The sequence below is a fragment of the Oxyura jamaicensis genome, chromosome 10, assembly GCF_011077185.1.
Source record: "Oxyura jamaicensis isolate SHBP4307 breed ruddy duck chromosome 10, BPBGC_Ojam_1.0, whole genome shotgun sequence".
NCBI lineage: Eukaryota > Metazoa > Chordata > Aves > Anseriformes > Anatidae > Oxyura > Oxyura jamaicensis.
Genome location: NC_048902.1, coordinates 20625361 through 20643852, shown reverse-complemented (window position 1 = coordinate 20643852; position 18492 = coordinate 20625361). Strand labels below are relative to the sequence as shown.

The following is an 18492-nucleotide window of genomic DNA, read 5'->3' as shown; positions in this document are numbered from 1 at the left end:
CAGCACTGCCTGCTGAAGACGGACTGCAGAACAACTCTGGCACACACTTCCTCAGAACGAGTACGATGAAGCTACCTGAACATTAATAGAGGTAGCTCTTAGCTACCTGAACATTAATAGAGGACATTGTTAGCTCTAAACCACTACCGGTGCTGTACAGCTTTTTGCTCTAGCTGTGGGCCAAAGAGACCTGTGCAAAGGTTTCCTTCATCTTTCCAGGATAAAGCATTTCACAGACCACCTGAACGTAAAGCCCAAAGTTTCGAGATCATTCAACCAGGCAGTCATTCGCTCTGAACAACCAGCTGCCCTTAAGAGCAGTTTGCAGACTTGAACATAAGCTTGGCCAAAACACACCTTGGGATCCAAGCAGATTCCTTGGTCTAAACTCCAGAAGCTTCCCAAAAGCTGCATTCATTCACATGCTGTTGCATGAGAGTCATGATGCTGCAAAGCTTACCTTAGTTTCTGTAGCTTAGTGTACTCCTAGGTAACAAGGACATGGTTGGTAAGAGCCATTGAATAAAAGTATTTATTTTAACATGCTTGCAGAGCCACACATACAAAGTTCTCACCATGTCTGTGAGCACACTACCCTTTTACCCCATATCTACAGATGTAAAATATTCAATTACTTACTTGTACTACAAAATAGAGTAGCTGTGATGTCAAGGCATCATTACTCATCTCAGTATTCTTGCTGTTACTATGAAGGCAGGAAAATTGAAATTGTTTTCACAAGCTGATTTGTATATTAAATAATCAAAGGTAACTCTTCCAAGAAGAAATTCATATTACCAAGCTGTTGCTAGCTAATAAAATATGAAATGGCATAGGAACACTCTTAAAGTGCATTACTGCATCTAAATAAATAGCAGCATTTATGCCTCTTCAAAACAGAGGACCCGACAAGGAAGGGGCAGTGACCGGAACAGAAGAATATTCTATAAAAAAGCTGAAAAAATACCCAAGGCAAGAGCCTTGTGTCATTAGCCTATAAAGATACATCTTAATAACAAAAGCATCATACATACAAGACAGAAGGTGTTCTTCAGAAGTCCACAGCACGTAATGGCAGAAGCTCTCCCCCCCCACCCCCGTCTACTGAAAATATATGCACCCGCTCATATTGCTTCTTTGGGATCGCAGACAGGATTTCCCATTTAGCTACTGCCTAGCACAAGCCACTGCAAAATAGAGGCCTGCAGCGATAACGGTGCGGTTGGTTTGTCACTGGCAGCAGATAGCATCAGTCTGATAAAATCAACAGGATTCCAGCGCGGCAGCACGTTACGTTCATGGCTTTCTTCGCCTAGAAGAAAATAAAGTCAAGTAACTTTCAGATTTTCCATGGCAGCAGTTTTCCAGGACAGCAGCCTAATTACCTATCCTGATGAATGCATACACAGCATGTACTTCCTACGCTAACAAATGCTACAAACAACTTATTTATCAAGAAGCAGTTGGTCTTTTCCCCCAAAAATAGCCCCGAGCTCAAAACAAAGCCTATTTCAGTTTAACAAGTTTAATTAAACACAAGCTTCAATTCAAGATGCAGGCAAACTAAATGATTGGCAAACATTTTACAGAGGTGTAGCAAGGCTGCAAGTAGTAGCAGCCAACCTGAACGGGTCCAGTTTCTAGTGAGAAGTGGAATAGAGCATATAGTAACACGGTGACAGACGTGTTCATGGCCTTAGCTCAGAGACACTTCAGGATACTCCCCAAAATACCTTTCCACTCTAGTTTTAAAACTCCATATACAAACAAAACGGTGCACAGTGTGAGTATGTGTCTTACTATGTTTTACCATTTTGATTCCAAATGCAATCAGTTTGGTTCATTTTGGCCTCCCAAATACCTCTTTGCCTCTCTCCTACCTGTAAACATCTTGCAAAACTGCCAATTTTCTTCCCCTGAGTGGAATGGGTGCCTTCCACAGCACTGCCAGCACTTATCTGCAAGAGGCCAAGTCTGGACACTGAATTCTGTTCTGCAACACCAAGTTCAGCAAAACTATCCTATCATATCTTTATAAGTGAAAGATTTTATTAGATGTGGGGATCAAATGTTGGGCACTAGCTTTACAAACTGCAAGACTGTTTCAGCTTTTACTAGAAACTGGGGCCTCCGATGGGGTACACTTGCTGCGTGATTGTCACTCTGACCTCACCACGTTAAGGAATGATAAGAGAGCCCTGAAAAATTCAGTTAGAGGCATTCAAAGAGGAAAATTTCTTCTAGCATGACTAAAGCCTGCGCTTCCTTAGCAGATGCCTTGGCAGTTGCACAGCAGCTAGCAGCTGAAGTATTAGCACTTTCAAATACACTGTTGGGTACATCTCACGACTGCCTCAGCTCCCTCCATTCCTTCAAAATGAATGCTGAGGTCTTCATAACCTTCTTTAATTTCAATTTATCTGAAGGTGCAAAAAGGAGTACTTTTTACTAGAGCAGCACCTGGTACAGGCTAGAGGGACCAGAGAAGGCTACAGCTTAGAATTTTGCCACGGCCATCGCCAACCCTGTACCAATTTTGGCCTGTCAGGCACGCTGCAGTCCTCAGCTTCTTATAGCCCCATTAGTCCACTCTGATTTGCTGCAGGACAAGATCAAACCCTGACATGCTGCTCACTGCAATGAATATAGAAGCCACGCAAGAACACGTCCTCTGGGCGACGGTTCCCTACAGATTCACACAGTCAGGGTTTCCAAGAACTGAACAAGCCCGTTCATCTAAAAGCAGTAAAGGTGCACGCATCACGAACCTAAAGCAGGAAGGGCAGCAACGTCAAGGGGGAAATAAAGTGGTGTCTTGCTTTAGATGTTGCCAGGAAAGAACACAATTCCCAAACTACAGAGGAGAGACACTTACTTGGGCTGAGCATGATGCTGATACCCAGGTCCAAGGGCAGACCCTGCCCTCATCTCCACTGCGACGGAACACTGAGAAGACACGGAGGCAGTTAGTTCTCTTGCTAACCCCAACCTCGCTCTCAACATTCAAAACCCTCATCCAGATCAAACGTGACACATTCCATCCTTCCCCCTTTCCTGTGTAGCTTACTCTGGTTTCCACATCAGTCCATTCGGAGTCTGCAGCATCCTCCAGTGGATCAGCATTGGAAGGCGATGACCTCCGCTTTCGACTGAAGGATGAGCATGGAGAGAAGGAAGCGTTACTGGAGCATCATGTATTTTGATAGGTTCTTGCAGCAAGAGAATATATTTTATCCTTGCCAATGAAACACGTTTCTCTCAGCGACAAATCAGCCTTACCAGCAGCTCCAGTACCCGAAAGCTCCTCCAGGTTACATTTGGTTAGATTTATATGATTTCAGGTCAGACACAACACTTTGCTCTTTAATCATTTGGACAAGGATCAGTTACACATGCACCACTAAGTAGCGTCAGAACCTAAAGTTCCAAACAACTCACCCTGTTGGAGATTCCTGCTTCAGAGTCTCTATTTCGGTGAACTGCACAGCCTGTCCGCCACCCCTGGTTTTGAAGACGTCACCCTGGAAGCCAAAATGAAGTTTCAGTTACTAAATCATTACGCCAGCTACAGTTTTTTCCACACAAAAACTGAAGTGCTTACAACTATAACCTCCTTTCAGGTAGCAGCCAGTGAGCATACATGCACAAATACATCCCCCCCCCCCCCATTATACACAGGATAAGGCACAACGAACACCATCCACCCCGATGATCCTGCAAGATACTCAGAGAACAGTCACTACGACAGGCTTCTGTCTGTTCAGTACAGAGTTATTGCTATCACGCAGGAATCACGTCACGGGCTCAGTTTCAATGCTTCCATTCAACAGGACGAGCAGGAACGTTACCTGCGTGAGGCTGCTCAGACCTACAAGGCTGCCTCACAGGAGCGAGGGCTTCTTTTTATATAAAACTTAAAAGAAAAAAGGCAATACTGGAAGGCCTGTGACCAACGGAGAAGTGACCCAAAAGCTTCTTGCTATGAATTACAAAGAGCTCTCAGTTTGCCTTCGGTAAGCACAGTCAGCGTTTTGGGACACAAACATTGTTGGTGTTCAAAGCCTGGGTGATCTCACCAATTTGCTTGTTAGTTGAACACGAGGAATTACAGTCCGGAGCATTAGAGCATCCATCACTGCAGCAAGCTTACTTATTCCACTAATGGAAATCAAATAACATTGTTCCACCAGGACTGACTCCACAAGATCAGCTGCAGCCACAGGTCTAAGGAATTTCCACTATAAACGGATTATTGTGTTTTACCGGGGGGAGGGAACGACGTGGACACACGTTACACCACTTAATTCCTTCCAGGAAAAATGGCGACTGAGAAACAAGCTTATAATGGTAGGTATAAAGTAACGACAAAGTTCAAGAACAGCACTTTCAGACTCCAAAAGCTCTTTTGAATCCGACTGCACAGAACTTCCGAATCCGATCTCTTAGCACAGCGAGTGAAACACACCCTCCTGCAAGCCTGCAGCACACACACATTGCCAGCTAGGATTGGACAGGGTTATCACAAGTTCACCACGGAGGTGTTTGCGTTACCTTAATTAGCTTTGTTTCAATCTCCCCATCAGAGGCTAGCTCCTGGTGCGTCAGCATGTACTTGTCACACTTAGCTAGTGCCTTTTCGCTCGCAGCCGCTACCGTGATGGCATGAGGGACGTGCGGCTGCATGACCGTGTCAGTGGGCAGATTAGAAGGTGGCTTATGATCTACCCATCGCTCCCCAGCTGAGCGCGAGCGTCTGTGTCTGAGACGAACCGGAGGTGCGTTCTGATCAGAGTGGAAGAGAATCAGAAGAAATCAGCACACGGGAAACATCTCAAAGGATATCATTAGCAGAGTGAATTTCCCAGGTCTGGTTAAGATGCATTTATCTGAAGTTCAAAGCTTCCTTCCCAAACTGCTTTCAGAATCCATCCTGAAAGGCAGCGTTACAAAGAGCCCTGTAAAGGATTCGTAATGGTTTATTTCTGTGCCAATTCTTGTTTCTTGTCTTGTTTCTTGTAAATTTTAGGTGTTATCCAATCAGTTGCACTCCCTACATAGTAAAGTTTCCACAAGAACATCTTTGTCTTTGGTAGCACTTCTGAATTTCCAGAAGTCTAATCGCTATAAACATATTAACCAACCCGAAAAGAGAAATTTGGAAATGTTTCCACGGATTCATTCATGGATCAAGGAGTGTTCTTGAGGTAGCAAAGGAAGCAGACTGAGTATGGATTTCCAACATCTCTAAAGGATGCTAGGTCTCGTAATACTTCTGAGTAAACAGAGAAGAGAAAAAGGAAGCGTCCCCTGTGCTAGTGTTATTGCTTCTAAGCTCGGCTGTTGGAAATCCATGAGAAGTGATGGAAGTTTGTACATTTTTAATCTTATGGTCATGAACATTTTCAGTTGCTCAGGGAAACCAGAAAATTCAGGAAACCTGTTTAAAAAAATTGGGTCTCTTCAAGACCTTTGCGCAGGCATTTGAAAAAGTACTGCAGACTCTTATTTATACACTCAGTTTTAGAGACTTCTGTAAGTCATAGGGAGGTTAGATAACCCAAAGCTATGAAAGCAAATCCCATCCACTGTACTTGCAGGTTATGAGCAGCAACTGGGATTTCTTTTAGCAATAGACTTGAGACGGGCCTTGCCCTTTACAGATATAAAGCAGCTCTTAAAAATTAAATGTACACAGAGACATGTGGCTTTCAGAAAAAGTTTAAATTAAAATTGGAGAAAACACTCAAGATCCCCTCCTCCCCTCTTTTAGCGGAGAAGTACTTATTTTTGTTGGCACTTTGGGGAAATAATTCTGCCAGGGTGCCTTAAAAGTTACGTTCTAAAGAGAGGACACTACTACCAGTCACACGGTACTGTGGGAGACCACATCCCTGATGGTTCGTTTATTAGTTAATTGGAACAGAATCTGCTTAAACGCACATCCCATACTTCAAAGGGCTGGCAAGTAACAAACTCTGAAAACATTGTCAAAAAAAATGAGTTTACCATAAGTTTCCCCCCTCCTGAGAAGCTCTCTCAAGGAGGTTGAGTTGAGGGGGCAGGGTGTTGTACAATTCTCTTGGATTTACCTGAGCCACTGTGACAGAGTTAGGATGTGATAGAGACAGCACCGTTACAAACAATTTGCACACATCAATTTAATGAAAAATAAGCAAAGCCCCCCAGTTTTAACGCAGACATGGAAGTTTGGAGAAACTATTCTAAGAGAGCTCAATCTGACAGTTAAAGGGAGATATTTGCCCAAGCTCTATTTCCAGTAGACATTTGCATATATGGCTCATAAGCCCACCATTTAAGCTGCCCAGACTAAGGTAAACTGTAGGCCGCAAGATAGATTTGAGGAGACAGATATTTTAAAACAAAGATGCTCATAGCTAGGAAAAAGGTCTAGCTAGTTCAGAGTTCCTTACGAGAGCTATCTACACACTAACAGGAAATAGACTCACTGCTTTTAAAAAATTTAAATGCCAAATTAAGAACTTAAACAGAATAACAACGAGACTAGGAAATAGTACTGTGCTATAAGAAATAAATTTAGGGAAAAAAATCCAATCTGTTTTAGGTGTGCTCAATGTAAGAGAGCAGTTGTGATGAACTTTTGAGCCAGACTAAGCAACGCTACGTTTAGCTTTTGACGGGATCACCACTAACCCTGCAGCATTGATCCTCTTCTATTTCTAGCTCATCTCTACGCCTGGGAACCTCAATGACTCCAGTCCAGCACATCCCTCGCCTTCTGTCTGAGGCGTTATAGTCTCTACTTTGTTCTGGTTCTTGTTGTCTACTCCTTGCATTAGAAGTGCCACCGGTATGCTTGTGCGAAGGGGTTTTCTGCTCCCATTCCATAACACAGGAAGCCACAGAAATGCTGCTACAAGAATTAGAACGTCTGTGCACCTGGGGGTTGCTCACGAGCCGCTGGCTGCTAGGGACTTGAGTAATTAAGTTACTAGAAGGCTAGAGAGAATGGGAAAGAAGTTAGTGAACATACAGAACTGTCAACTTGTAAGGCAATCAAACAGTGTCACTCTGCATATTGTCAGTATTCAATTCAGCTATTTGAGCTTCGGGGTTTGGGGAGCTCCTGTGTCGCAGTGACAGCATTAAGAATCGGGTGTTCTTCCGGTTCTAGGAGCATTAGGAGACAGGAGCACAAATATAGAACACTGATAAATGCAAGAGGAGAAGGAAGAATTCAAAGGAAGCTTAGTCATCCAAATTCTTTGCTTGGGAACTATTTTCTAGCCACTAAAGAGAAGCAGTCTGCATTTTAGTTCGTTCTTATAAATATGCTTGTCCCTATATCAAGGAGCATTTTAAAGGTAACTTACAGGTACTGGTGAAGGAGACACTGATCTCTGAACAGGCTTCTCTCTGTCTCTCTCCCGTGAAGGCCTCTCTGGCTTTTCATTCTTTGGTTCTGTAACAATGGCCTTCAATTGCTTCAGTTTTTCATCTTTGACCCAAAGTTTGTTCTGCATCTCCAGCTGCTTTGCTGCTACACGACGCTCCTACAGAGAGGAAAAGCATGAGTTACTATAAACCAGTACCATGTTTATAAACCAGTACCTTTTTGCTTCCTAAATGACAGTGGCAAATGGAAGCATTGTCTAGCTATAGTTCCATCAGTGGTCCTGAAGCAGAAAACTGTCCTGCAGTAGTTTAAGGTAATCCTTTGAATTTCTTTGCTTATTGCTCATCAAGGGCGTATCTGAGCAAGAGTTTACAAGAGGATAAGGAGGAAAGTCCAATATTAGGCTTCTACTGACAATTGACAGAATGAAAGAATCACTCCCCAGAGAGCCACAAACCCAGAAGAACAAGTTCTGGATATTGAAGCAAAATGGAAGTACTCAGGAGACTACTCCAGCTGTATCAGAAGCCCTCGAGGAATTAATCCTATCATACCACACTTATAAAAGTTAAGATGAAAATGTCTGTTCGAGTCTGTAATTAAAAGACAAACTCATCTTCAATCTTAACGGTATTCCAGAAGAAAAAACACACTCAAAAGCCCTCACAAAAACAAGCTCCCCAGCTCCCCTCAGCAGGGATCCATTAGACAGCTCTAATAAGTATGGCAGTGTACTTACACACTCCTTCTCCCATTTCATGGTCGTTTCTGCCACCATGCCTTGCAGTCGTGCCTCCAACCGACGCTTGTCGGAAGCCTGCCGCTGCAGTTTCTGGCTCTTGCTTTCTAGTTCTTGCTGAAGATTACGCTTGTCTTCTTCATAAATTGTAGCAGTTTTCTCTAAAATTTCAATCTGGAGGAAGAAAGGATAAACTTGGCTACGCACAACCATCTAAGCCAGATCACCAGGTTAAGATGTACTAGAATATATTAGCTGTTGTACCAATATATAAGATAAGAAGTCCAGACTCAAGAAAGTTTCAGATTTTACAACTTTTAAGTTGCCTTTAATGTATTAGAAAGGGCCTCACCTTTGGCACACAGGGACATGGTTTAGTGTTGGACGTGCTAGTGTTAGGCTGATGATTGGACTTGATCTAAAGTGTCTTTTCCAACCTAAATGATTCTAGGATTCTAGTAGGAAAACCAGAATGCTAGAAGCATTCATTAGAAGTTTCCCACAAAGTACTTTTAACCTTGCCTCTAATATCCATCTTACAAGCACTGCTGATGTCAAGAAGCTTGCCAAACCAGAGACGAAAATGCATGTTGTGCTTAGGAGTTGTATAGCTTAGAGCAATATAAAAACTAACCTTGTATTCCAAAGTTTTAATTTTCTTCTCCAGACGTTCTAGCTCCATTTTCTGTCCTGCTATTGTTTTCTCTTTTTCAGACAGTTTTCCTTGAATATAGTTTTCCTTGGATGTAACACTGGAATCAAATTCTTGCAGTGTAGTCTTAAACGCAAGAACTGCAAGAGAGACAACACTTTACCTTCTCTCCCTATCCCCACAGCATCAAAATGAGTTCTTCTCTTCTCCTACCAACTTAACGTTATCAGCTACTCCATTACCTCAAAGTTTTCTTTTTAAGTTATCAATCTAAACAAGAGAAGAGATGCTGTAGTAGCAATAAGGGCATCAAAAACATCTAACTCCACATCGATGTTAAGATTCTTACCGTTTTTGGCAAATTCATCCGACAACATTTGTCGTAGTTTATGGCGTTTTTCCAGGATTTCAATAAGCTTTGGAAGTGTTTGATCATCATTAGCATCCAATAGCTCACATGAAGGCAACGGAGGGAAGTTCTGCAGAAATATCTCAGAAGCAGATTGCTCTTCTGTTTCTGTAAGATTTAAAGCCAAGAAAGTCTGTCAGCAAGCTACAGAGCAGAAAGTTTCCATTTGACAATGCGTAGCCACAGATCATTCCACAGTATTCTAAAGCAGACAGAACTTAGAATAATTAAAACTACATGTTTTTCAGAATAGACGACAGTATTGAGATAAGACTAAGTCTGGTATTTTTGATTCACTCCCTGAAAAGAGCAGTTCAGATGTAACTATTACAGAGAAAGCTCACAAGTAACAGTTTGGTGCAGTTCCTTGTGTGCCTTTACGGCTCAAATAATTTGTTTTTAAGAAGTCTTCATCCCCTAAGACCAGGGCAAGCCAGTGCTATAAACACCCAGCGTTCTTGTCTTTACCTCCATTGATTGGGCCACCCCGCATCTCCAGCTTCCGCGCGAGTTCTTCTCTGAAGGCCTGATTCCTAAAGCGCCGCCCTGGCGTTAAGCCACACAGAGGTCTGTCAACAGGTCTTGCCACTTCAACTTCCTGGGTCATTTCTGCGAAACGCATGACTTGCTGCAAAAGAACAGAAGAAAACACAGCAATTAAACTAACGCAGTCCAAATTTAATTTGAAAGTGATATTTTAGATCAATACAAGTTTTAGCAGAGACATTATCTAGCTATAACCTCAACTATTTCCCAGTCAGGTAGCTTGCCAGTCCAAAGTGGAGCGTCTAAAAATCTTACCAGTAACATCTTCCCTACTTCAGCCCCCAAAGAATCACAAACCTGACTGTGCAGGTGTCTTAAGTTCCTGAAAGTACTGTCAGAGTGGGGATAAAACACTTAAGTATGACTATTTAGACAGCTATAAATAAGAGAAGCTTCCTACCTATATTACACGCAAGTAGTGGTTGTACTTTTTAAGGGGACAAATAAGATTTAGAGGACACATTTGCCCTAGAGTATTACACCTGATTACCTGAAGTGTCCAAGCAAAGGTTATCACTCCTGCCACCTACTAAGCAAGGACAGTAATTCAGTTATAAACACAAGACAAGAGGAGGTGAGGATGAGATAAGAACTGCAAGAAAGTTACCAAGCTTTCTTCGTAGTCCTCAGCTTTAGGATTAACGCAGACAATCATACGCACTTTTCCTTCACCATCAAAATAGTTCTTGAAGAGGTGAGTCAGCTTGGAATCTCTGTATGGAACCATCTTCAAGTAAAGTAGAAGAAAGGTCTAGTGAGGTTATGTTACACCAGCTCTTTGTCAGATCAAAGGACAACTAGATGATGGGTTGCATACCTTATTTGTTCCATACATCTGGTTTTCTCGTAGAACTTCAATACATGTTCTTAGTGTCATTAGTGACTGATTAATATTACCTTAAAATAATGAAAAAAAGCTCCATCAGAAGCTATTTGGATCATGTTCTCGAATTATTTAGCAGTTTACTTAAAGATAAACCACCTGGACCCTTAAGTCTTATTTGCTAGATAACCATTCCAAACGATCTGAAGCATTCATGAATTTAATAACTTCTATAAAGAAACTTCTAGTTTCCAAACTGGGTAATTTTGAACCATTGAGCCAGATAACTGAACATCATAACAGAACACTCACTGATCCTATGGTTCCTTTAGTAGGAGACAACACTAACGCAAACATATCCTAGCATGTAAAACTAACAGGCTTTCTGAGCATGGCACATACCTGCTTCTCGCAACCTGTTCCCTTCAGCTTTTGTTCTGTTAGTCCTTTCACTTCCAGCAAGATCAACTAAGGACAGCTGGCTTAAAGTGATCTGTTCTTTCTCCTGTTACAGACAAAAAGACAAATTATTAGCATTCTATTCCCTGCCTTCTAAGGGGGCACTGGAAGAACACACACAAACACGCCTCACAATCCAACTATGCACCACTTTTTTTTTGTGAATAAGTTTATCTAAACCTTTCCGTCTTCGGCCACAAGACAGATTGTAAGAAGTGCACTCAAGGCCTCTAAATCTTTGATTCTTACATTCTTAATGTGTTTTGCTCAAAACAGAGCTGAAGAACAAAGGAACGGGCAGCTTTGCTGACCATTTTAATGCGCTGATTATAAAATGGAGATTAACTTTGTTAAAGCCTTCAGAAATTTCATAGTTTTGATTTACTTCAGAATGGAACTTCTAACCCTCAAGATGCACATGCCTGAGCCAAGGTAACTGTTTCGGAAGGCCATGCTACACGATTCTTTTTCTAACTTACATATACATACACACACACAGCTCCTCTTTAATAGCCCGCCCCACAATTCACCTGTAGCACATTATCTCCATCTGCATCCAGGGGTGCCTGAGCCAACTTTATTATAAACACACTGTGAGATCGGCTAGATTCTCGATTCAGCTGAGTGTTTGCTATACGCCTCTTCTTTTGACCTGTTAAAAAAAAAAACAGCATTCCCTCCAGAAGTCTGTTTCATTTAACAGACTTGCCACCTAGCAAAGCCAGTTCTGTTTTCAGCACGGCAGCATAAAAGATCACGTGTCTGTACTAGATGTGGTAAGTTACTTTTTAAGGTTATTTACCTTTCCAGAACACTTCAAAAGCTTCTTCTGTCGATTTCACCTCTACTTCCGTGCATCCTGTGACATACATATTGTGATTCTGGTCCTCACGAAGTATTTTGGATTGTGGAGGTCTTAAGGGGAAGGAAGGAAAGAAAACAACAGAACTGAGTGGAGGTGTATACGCAGCAGCACGTTATGGCAAGCAAGTTTTAAGTACAAAATTCAGACTGAATACGCCAGTTATCCATACAGCAGTTGTAAGAGCAAGTACAGGGACACACATTCAGCAAGGATTAGTTACACTTCAGCTACTGCTTTAATTGAGAAGCCACATTTAATTGCAATTCTAACTAGAAATCATTGGTTTGAACGGCAGCTATTGTTTTTCTACATGCATATGCTCATACAGAAGCAAGATAGCTTCAAGATCAATCTGTATTTGCTAGTTAAGCAAGAAGAGATAGAGTCAGTCTATTTTCTGCTTCTACTGAAAGTAAATTTCACTTTTCAATAGTGGGAATATGCTTATGCACATACATAAAGTCACCATTTCGCACAGGAGTGTTGCAATTGTTCCACCTACCAAAAAAACAGGGTTAAAAATATTAAGTCATTCAGCTTGTCTGAAATCATTTCATATTTAATGCACTGTAGCTTGCATAAGTGGAAATAATCCAAGATTTTTCCTAGGCTGATTTCTGGACATAAGCAAGACACTAAACACAATTCTAATTCTCTTTAAAAAAGCATTCAGACATTCAAACTCATTTCAAAGCAGTACCCCGGAGGCTGCTCTCAATGTTTTGGTGCAATAGCTTGTCTTGCTCTAGTTGGTCTTTATAGATCAGCCAACTCTTTAATTAACACATGTACCAGCAGATATGCACAATGTTTTCTTTAATGGATTTAGAATTAAAAAATATGTTCAACTAAGTTTGATTTGCAGGCTCTCTTCCCAAAAGTCACAAGACTCACTGATTTTAGACAGCAGCCGAGTACACACCTTCCCAAAAAATTCAGAAATTCGCTCATGAGACTACTCATTCCTGTCTCTATGGAAATGGCTGGCACTGAGTGAAGAGATACGCAAGCTTACACCAACTGCAAAGCAACAATAGCAACTTTTGCCCAAATACAGTCATCCAGAGAAAAATGTCAGCTATGGAGTGGCTTTCTCTTCAAGCTGCACTCACCAGGGAGGAATAGTACTTGCAGAATGGCATGAATAGACTTGGAACCTCAGCAGCATACGATGCTGCCTACCAAATATTTACTTGCCTCCCATTATATAAGAAAGGGAGCACTAGGTCTTCGCATCAACAGAACAACCACCAGTACCCGGCACACTTAAATGCTGTTGTCTGGACTCCTTACACATCACCTTCTTCCATGTGATTTTTTGGGAGAGATTCACATGAACGAACTGAGCCACAAAGACAACATAGCTCTCACAAAAGCATAATCAAAGCTTGCAAATATCATTGTTCCTACTGACTTTGGTTTTATCTGCTCAAAGGGAGCTTCCTCCAGGAGGTCGTATATGTAGTTGTTGTAGATCTCGATGTAAGAAACAAAAACGCTGTAGACGTTATCTTCATCAACTTCATCCACTTTGCAGTGATCTTGCACGTTTATCATATCAGCAAATTCTGGGTCTATTTGTCGCCTGCTGATAAATACAACAAGTGATTGCAACGGAGCATCCGTGGACAGATAACACGTCAGACAGTGACTACAGTCACAAAGCAAGCCTACTGACAGGGGGCATGATCCGAGAACAGAAAAGCGCACCCTAGAAACTAAAACCAACGCATCACTTTGCAGTCCCATCAGATTTAGAAGTTAAAATAAGCAGAGTTTCACCCAGCAGTGCTTTACTTTGCTGCAGTAAGAACTTTTGCCTCGCAAAGTTTCTGGATGGTTAGTATTTGGATCACCCACCGTTCAGCAATCTCACTTTTTTGCAAAACACCCTAAAGTTCACGGAATTCCTACTTTGTCAAATCACAGCATTTTATTTATCGGAAAATGGGTACAAAAATAGCCTTACGCTGCCTGATTCTAAACCTTCTAATCTAAATAATTACGCAATTGCTCAAACTACATGAAAAGAATGTACTAAGTCTTCAGTAATACACTTTCCTTTCTTTCAAGGGAAGGATAAAAACACCAAGATAATGTAAAATCACAACTCCAGACTAACACGTTAAGTAATTTCTTCTGCACGTTACAACAGTTACTCACTTGCCAGACGGAGTTTTGGGAACAGGCATGGCATCTCTTTTCTGTCGCTCTAATAGAGCATCTACTTCGCACTGAACATCCACACCATTCTTGTCATCGAGCTTAAAAACCTGAAGAGGGAACACGTTTGGACAATACAACGATAAACACCAGAGAACACAAGGTGTTGGCCAGCGGAAGACAAGCTATTTGATCGAGCTGTGTGGCAACCAGCAAATACCACGCGCCCTCACTGACAGAGTGCTGGCTCATCCCAAGATGATTTAACAGGTATTTCCAAAATACAACAATTTCATTGAAGCTTCCAAGCTAGAATACTACCAGGGAAAACGCTTCCTGTATTGCTTCAAATATATTCAGGCAGCAAAAAATCAGAGATGCTTTACCACAAGAAAAACTTAACAGCATCTCTATTATTTTAGACAAGGTATGAAATCTAGTCACAAGATGCAAAAGCCACAGGACACCAAGTAATTAAGGAATAAATGACAGTTACAAGGACAGCCAGACCACAGACCTTGAAGTGTCTGTCCTAGATACCAGGCCTACCTCCTCGGCCTTCCTCTCCAAATCTCATCAGTTGGTTCATTTTTTTAAGGCAGAAGTTAAACATTGTAAACTTTTTTAAATGCAAACTACTCACAAATCGCTTGGCCTGGAACGGTCCTATGCTGTTGAAGATCATATCCAAACACCGTGGGAGAAGTCCTCCATCACCAGGGGATCCTGTCATGGTGTGTGTTTTCCCACTGCCCGTCACCCCATAGGTAAAAAGGAGACCTAGGAGAGACAGGAGAGTCTTGTAGTCATGCTTAGTCTCCGAAAAGCTTGATTATATTCACACCTCATCTGTCCTGGGTAAAATATACCCAGGAAGAGCAGCGATTCCCTTGGAGCAGCTAACAGTAAGCTATCCCAGCCCACCAACAGCCATTCCCAGTCAATACCAACACATGCATCTCTCTCTGAGGCACACTTCAACTACAAGTCATGGTATTTATCCTGTGTTTGGAATGAAAACGGAAGGAAGCCACTAAGACCCACGCGTAGAAACCTGATTTATTTGGGATGTTACTGAGGAGACTGACATTAGCCAGATACCTCAAGGACCAACACTGAGACATCAAACTGTGCCCAGGACAGAGCGATCTGTCTCTGTGGTCAGTCTTTAGGTGCATAAATCATCCCTTTCTGCAGAAAAAGATGCTTTTTCTGTTTACAGCGTACAAGCTTACTCCTTGACGCACGTAGCAGGCACTCCACAACACAGGTAAATACGTTTACAAGTACTGAAAAACAAGAGCAGCTCCCCGGGAAGTCGTACAGGGGAGCTGAGCCACAGCTGTTCCATTGCAAACAGGGTGTATACATTTTTACCCAGACAAGCTAAGAAACCTTACGAGATGCAAAATCATAGCAATACCAGAAAGGTGCAGGGCGGACGCACCGACGGGGCAGAGAACAAGTACTTCCTTACCATTTTTCCCACGAATGAGATCTTCCACCAGAGGTTTGGCCACCACATCAAAAACATCCTTCTGAACAACGAGGGTGCCAAACACTTCCTTAAAGGAATACTGCGTCTGAAGTAAAGAAAACAGAGTGCCCTCAACCTTCAGTTTCCCTGCCCAGAAGTCATTGCTTCAAAATGCTTCATTCTTCAGAACAACTTTCCATCAGCTTAACAGAGTGACAAAGTCTACTTTAGGATCACACCAACGACAGCCGCTCCACTACAACTGTTCCAGGAATAAGCCAAGATTTGCAAAACAAAGAACAGCGATGGTCTAGTTTTTATAGAACTTAAGCCCCCAATAACTGGAGTGACCACAAAGCCTGACCTCCCGTGCCAACAGTTTTCAGCTTCCGATTTCTGTGTGAGCTGCAGTCTCATTGCAGGCACCGAGCAAAGCTACGCCCACAATGGCCAAAGCCAGATCGTGCCAGGTGTTAAATATCTTTTTTTAAGTTAATGTCTTTTTCCAGCCAGTTCCAGGATAGGCTTTCAATACATTTTTGATCAATCTGGCCACTTTTCATCAGGACACTTGTTCCCATAAATAGTTGAGCTAAGAGGTTTTGAGCAAAGGTTTGTTTAGGCAACTTTTAATTAAATCTTTGCCAGTTTTATTTCGGACTTGGAAGATAACTCTATATACTTCAAGGTTCTTCCATACTGAAATCGGAACCAAAGTGTTCTGCATCCCAGCCTGCATTCCCTGCATTTTGTTCACAGAAAGCCAAAGACATTGTCTGGTTGGGAGCTGTGTCACTGAGCTGGGAACCTGTAACGAACTGTTCCACAACCAAACGGTGTTCGGTACCACAGCGCTTCAGCTCCTCGTCCTGTTGTGTGTGCGACCTACGCCCTTCTTTCCTAAGGGACAGGATATTGGTCAGGTGACAGTACAAGCTGCTTGGAGCAAGCGGCCCACTGCCTGCTTCCCACTCTGTGCCATTTCACTACTTCAGAGTTGAATGATTCGGTTGAAAGGGACCTGCAAAGACTGAGTCCAACTGCCTGACCGTGTCAGGGCTAACCAGAAGTTAGAGCACGTTAACGAGGGCATTGTTCAAATGCCTCTTGAGCACCGGCAGGCACGGGGGGCATCAACCACCTCTCCAGGAAGCCTGTTGCAGTTTGAACACCCTCACGGTAAGGAAATGTTTCCTAACGTCCAGTCTGAGCCTCCCCTGGTGCGACTTTCGTTCCTGGTGTCCTCCCAGGGAAGATATCGGCCTCTCCCTTCCCTCTTCCTATACGTAACCTACAGCTTCCCCATCCCCAGTACACACACAGGCGTGGAAGCGTTGCTCTTTGCCCAACTTCAGTTAAGGATAAATCGCCCGTTAATTTCATTTATGGCTGGCTTTGCATAGAACTGGTTTCTGTGAATTAGCCCTTTGCAAACGAGTCCTTCCAGCAGCCCACGGGTTCGACAACTTTACTTGTGTCCTTTCACACTCACACCTCCACCCCACAAAAGAATCCTTATGTACACAGAGGACACACCTGATGGCCAAGGAAAGCGTGCCTTTTTTCTAGGTGGGTTTCTGCATTTGGAAACTGCCCCCCTGAGCACACCAACGATACTCCGCACGCTGGGGCGGACCTTTAAGCCAGCGGGGACCCCGGGGGGGGGGGGGGGGGTGAGGGGTTCCCACCCAGCTCCGGCAGCCCCAGGCCCTTACCTCCCCAGCCCCAGGCCCTTACCTCCCGGTACTCCCCGTTGCGGAATACCCTGTAACCGTCGGGCGGGTGGATCTGCACCGTGGTCTCGTTGATCACCTCGATGCAGCACTCCTGGTCCTGGCGGCTGAGCGGCCGCACCCTGCAGTACACCTGGGGGGGGACGGGACGGGGGGCACAGAGACCGGTGGGGCGCTCAGAAAGGGACCGGGGGGGAGGGACACGGATGGGCCGGGAACCAGGAGAGGGGGACCTGGGGGGCTGAGGCGGACCAGGAACGGGGAGAGGGGGACCCGGGGGCGGGGGGACACCGGGAACGGGGAGAGGTGGACCGGGGGGGCTGAAGCGGACTGGGAACGGGGAGGGGGGGACCGGGGCCGGAGATGTCTGGGGGGCCGGGGGGGGGGGGGGGTCGGGGGGTATCGGGGGGTATCTGGGGGCCCAGCCCCGCTCCGAGCAGCCTTCCCCTGCCCTCCCCTCCCGCCCCCCGCACTCACCCCCACGGGATCCTTGGGCCCGGGGGCTGGCGGCTTCTTCAGCGCCGGCCTCCGCGGCGTCTTGGCCCTACTGAGAGAAGGAGCGAGGCGTGAGGGGAGGCCCGGCGAGGGGCGAACCGAACCGGGCCGAGGGGCTGAGGGGCCGACTTACGCCGCCTTCATGGCGCGGGGGGCCGGGGCCGGGACCGAGGCCAGGGCCTGGGGTCGCGGGGGTGGGGGGGGGTCGAGGCCGGGGCCTCCCCGGAGCCGGTCTCGGCGCTGCCTCCGGCCGCGCGCCCGCTCGGATTCAAATGCAGCCAATCAGCGCGCGCGTCGCCGCGTAGCGCCGTTGCGTCACGTGGGGGGGGCGCCGCCCGCCCCCGGCCTCTCGAGCGTTGCCATGGTGACGCCCCCCCCCCCCCACTCCCCCGGGCGCGGCCTCCAAGCGCGGGCGCCCCCCGCTGGGCCCTCGGGGCCTGCGGGCGCGGCCGTGAGGAGCGCGGAATTGTCCCCACAGCCACCAAGTGTCCCCAGCACCTGCAGCCACCGGCAGCCCCCGGTCCCAGCCCCGATTCCACACAGCGCCACCCCAAAAGCAGCCCCCGCGTCTGAGAGCGTTGCCCAAGCGCTTCGTGAGCCACCAGGCCTCCCCGCAGCCTCCTCAAAGACGGGGGCACCCGGCGCGGGCTGGGAAGCGGCCCTTACACACCCCACCTTACACAGCCCTGGGGGCTCTTCCGTCAGCCAACAAACACTTCCTTGAGCACGGATAAAAAAAAAAAAAAAACATTGCTG

At 44.9% G+C, this 18492-nt stretch overlaps 1 protein-coding gene across 8 annotated transcripts; it reads right to left on the bottom strand.

Annotated features, from left to right (window-relative positions):
- Nucleotides 1–514: 514 nt before the first annotated feature.
- On the bottom strand, nucleotides 515–17911 carry KIF23 (kinesin family member 23). 8 transcript variants are annotated; one of them, XM_035336195.1, is made up of 24 exons: nucleotides 17870–17911; nucleotides 17719–17785; nucleotides 17246–17374; nucleotides 15509–15614; nucleotides 14675–14811; nucleotides 14032–14141; nucleotides 13283–13456; nucleotides 12325–12366; nucleotides 11806–11918; nucleotides 11534–11655; nucleotides 10947–11049; nucleotides 10539–10618; nucleotides 10329–10448; nucleotides 9644–9803; nucleotides 9116–9283; nucleotides 8749–8906; nucleotides 8115–8288; nucleotides 7353–7532; nucleotides 6673–6978; nucleotides 4552–4782; nucleotides 3439–3521; nucleotides 3068–3149; nucleotides 2876–2946; nucleotides 515–1312 (listed from the first exon to the last, which is right to left on the bottom strand). In XM_035336195.1, the coding sequence occupies exons 1-24, from the start codon at nucleotides 17878–17880 to the stop codon at nucleotides 1297–1299; spliced, it is 2943 nt and encodes a 980-aa protein (XP_035192086.1). In that variant the 5' UTR covers nucleotides 17881–17911; the 3' UTR covers nucleotides 515–1296. The 8 variants fall into 8 exon arrangements, with proteins under 8 accessions (XP_035192086.1, XP_035192084.1, XP_035192085.1 ...); XM_035336193.1 differs by having other exon boundaries at nucleotides 17719–17788; nucleotides 17870–17903; XM_035336194.1 differs by having other exon boundaries at nucleotides 13283–13453; nucleotides 17719–17788; nucleotides 17870–17903.
- Nucleotides 17912–18492: the final 581 nt, after the last annotated feature.

Coding starts and splice junctions, on each gene's coding strand:
- KIF23 (XM_035336193.1), bottom strand. Junction 9,284..9,643: donor GGGTGGCCCAATCAATGGAG/GTAAAGACAAGA, acceptor TAAATCTTACAG/AAACAGAAGAGCAATCTGCT. Junction 8,289..8,748: donor TTAAAACTTTGGAATACAAG/GTTAGTTTTTAT, acceptor TTCTTCCTCCAG/ATTGAAATTTTAGAGAAAAC.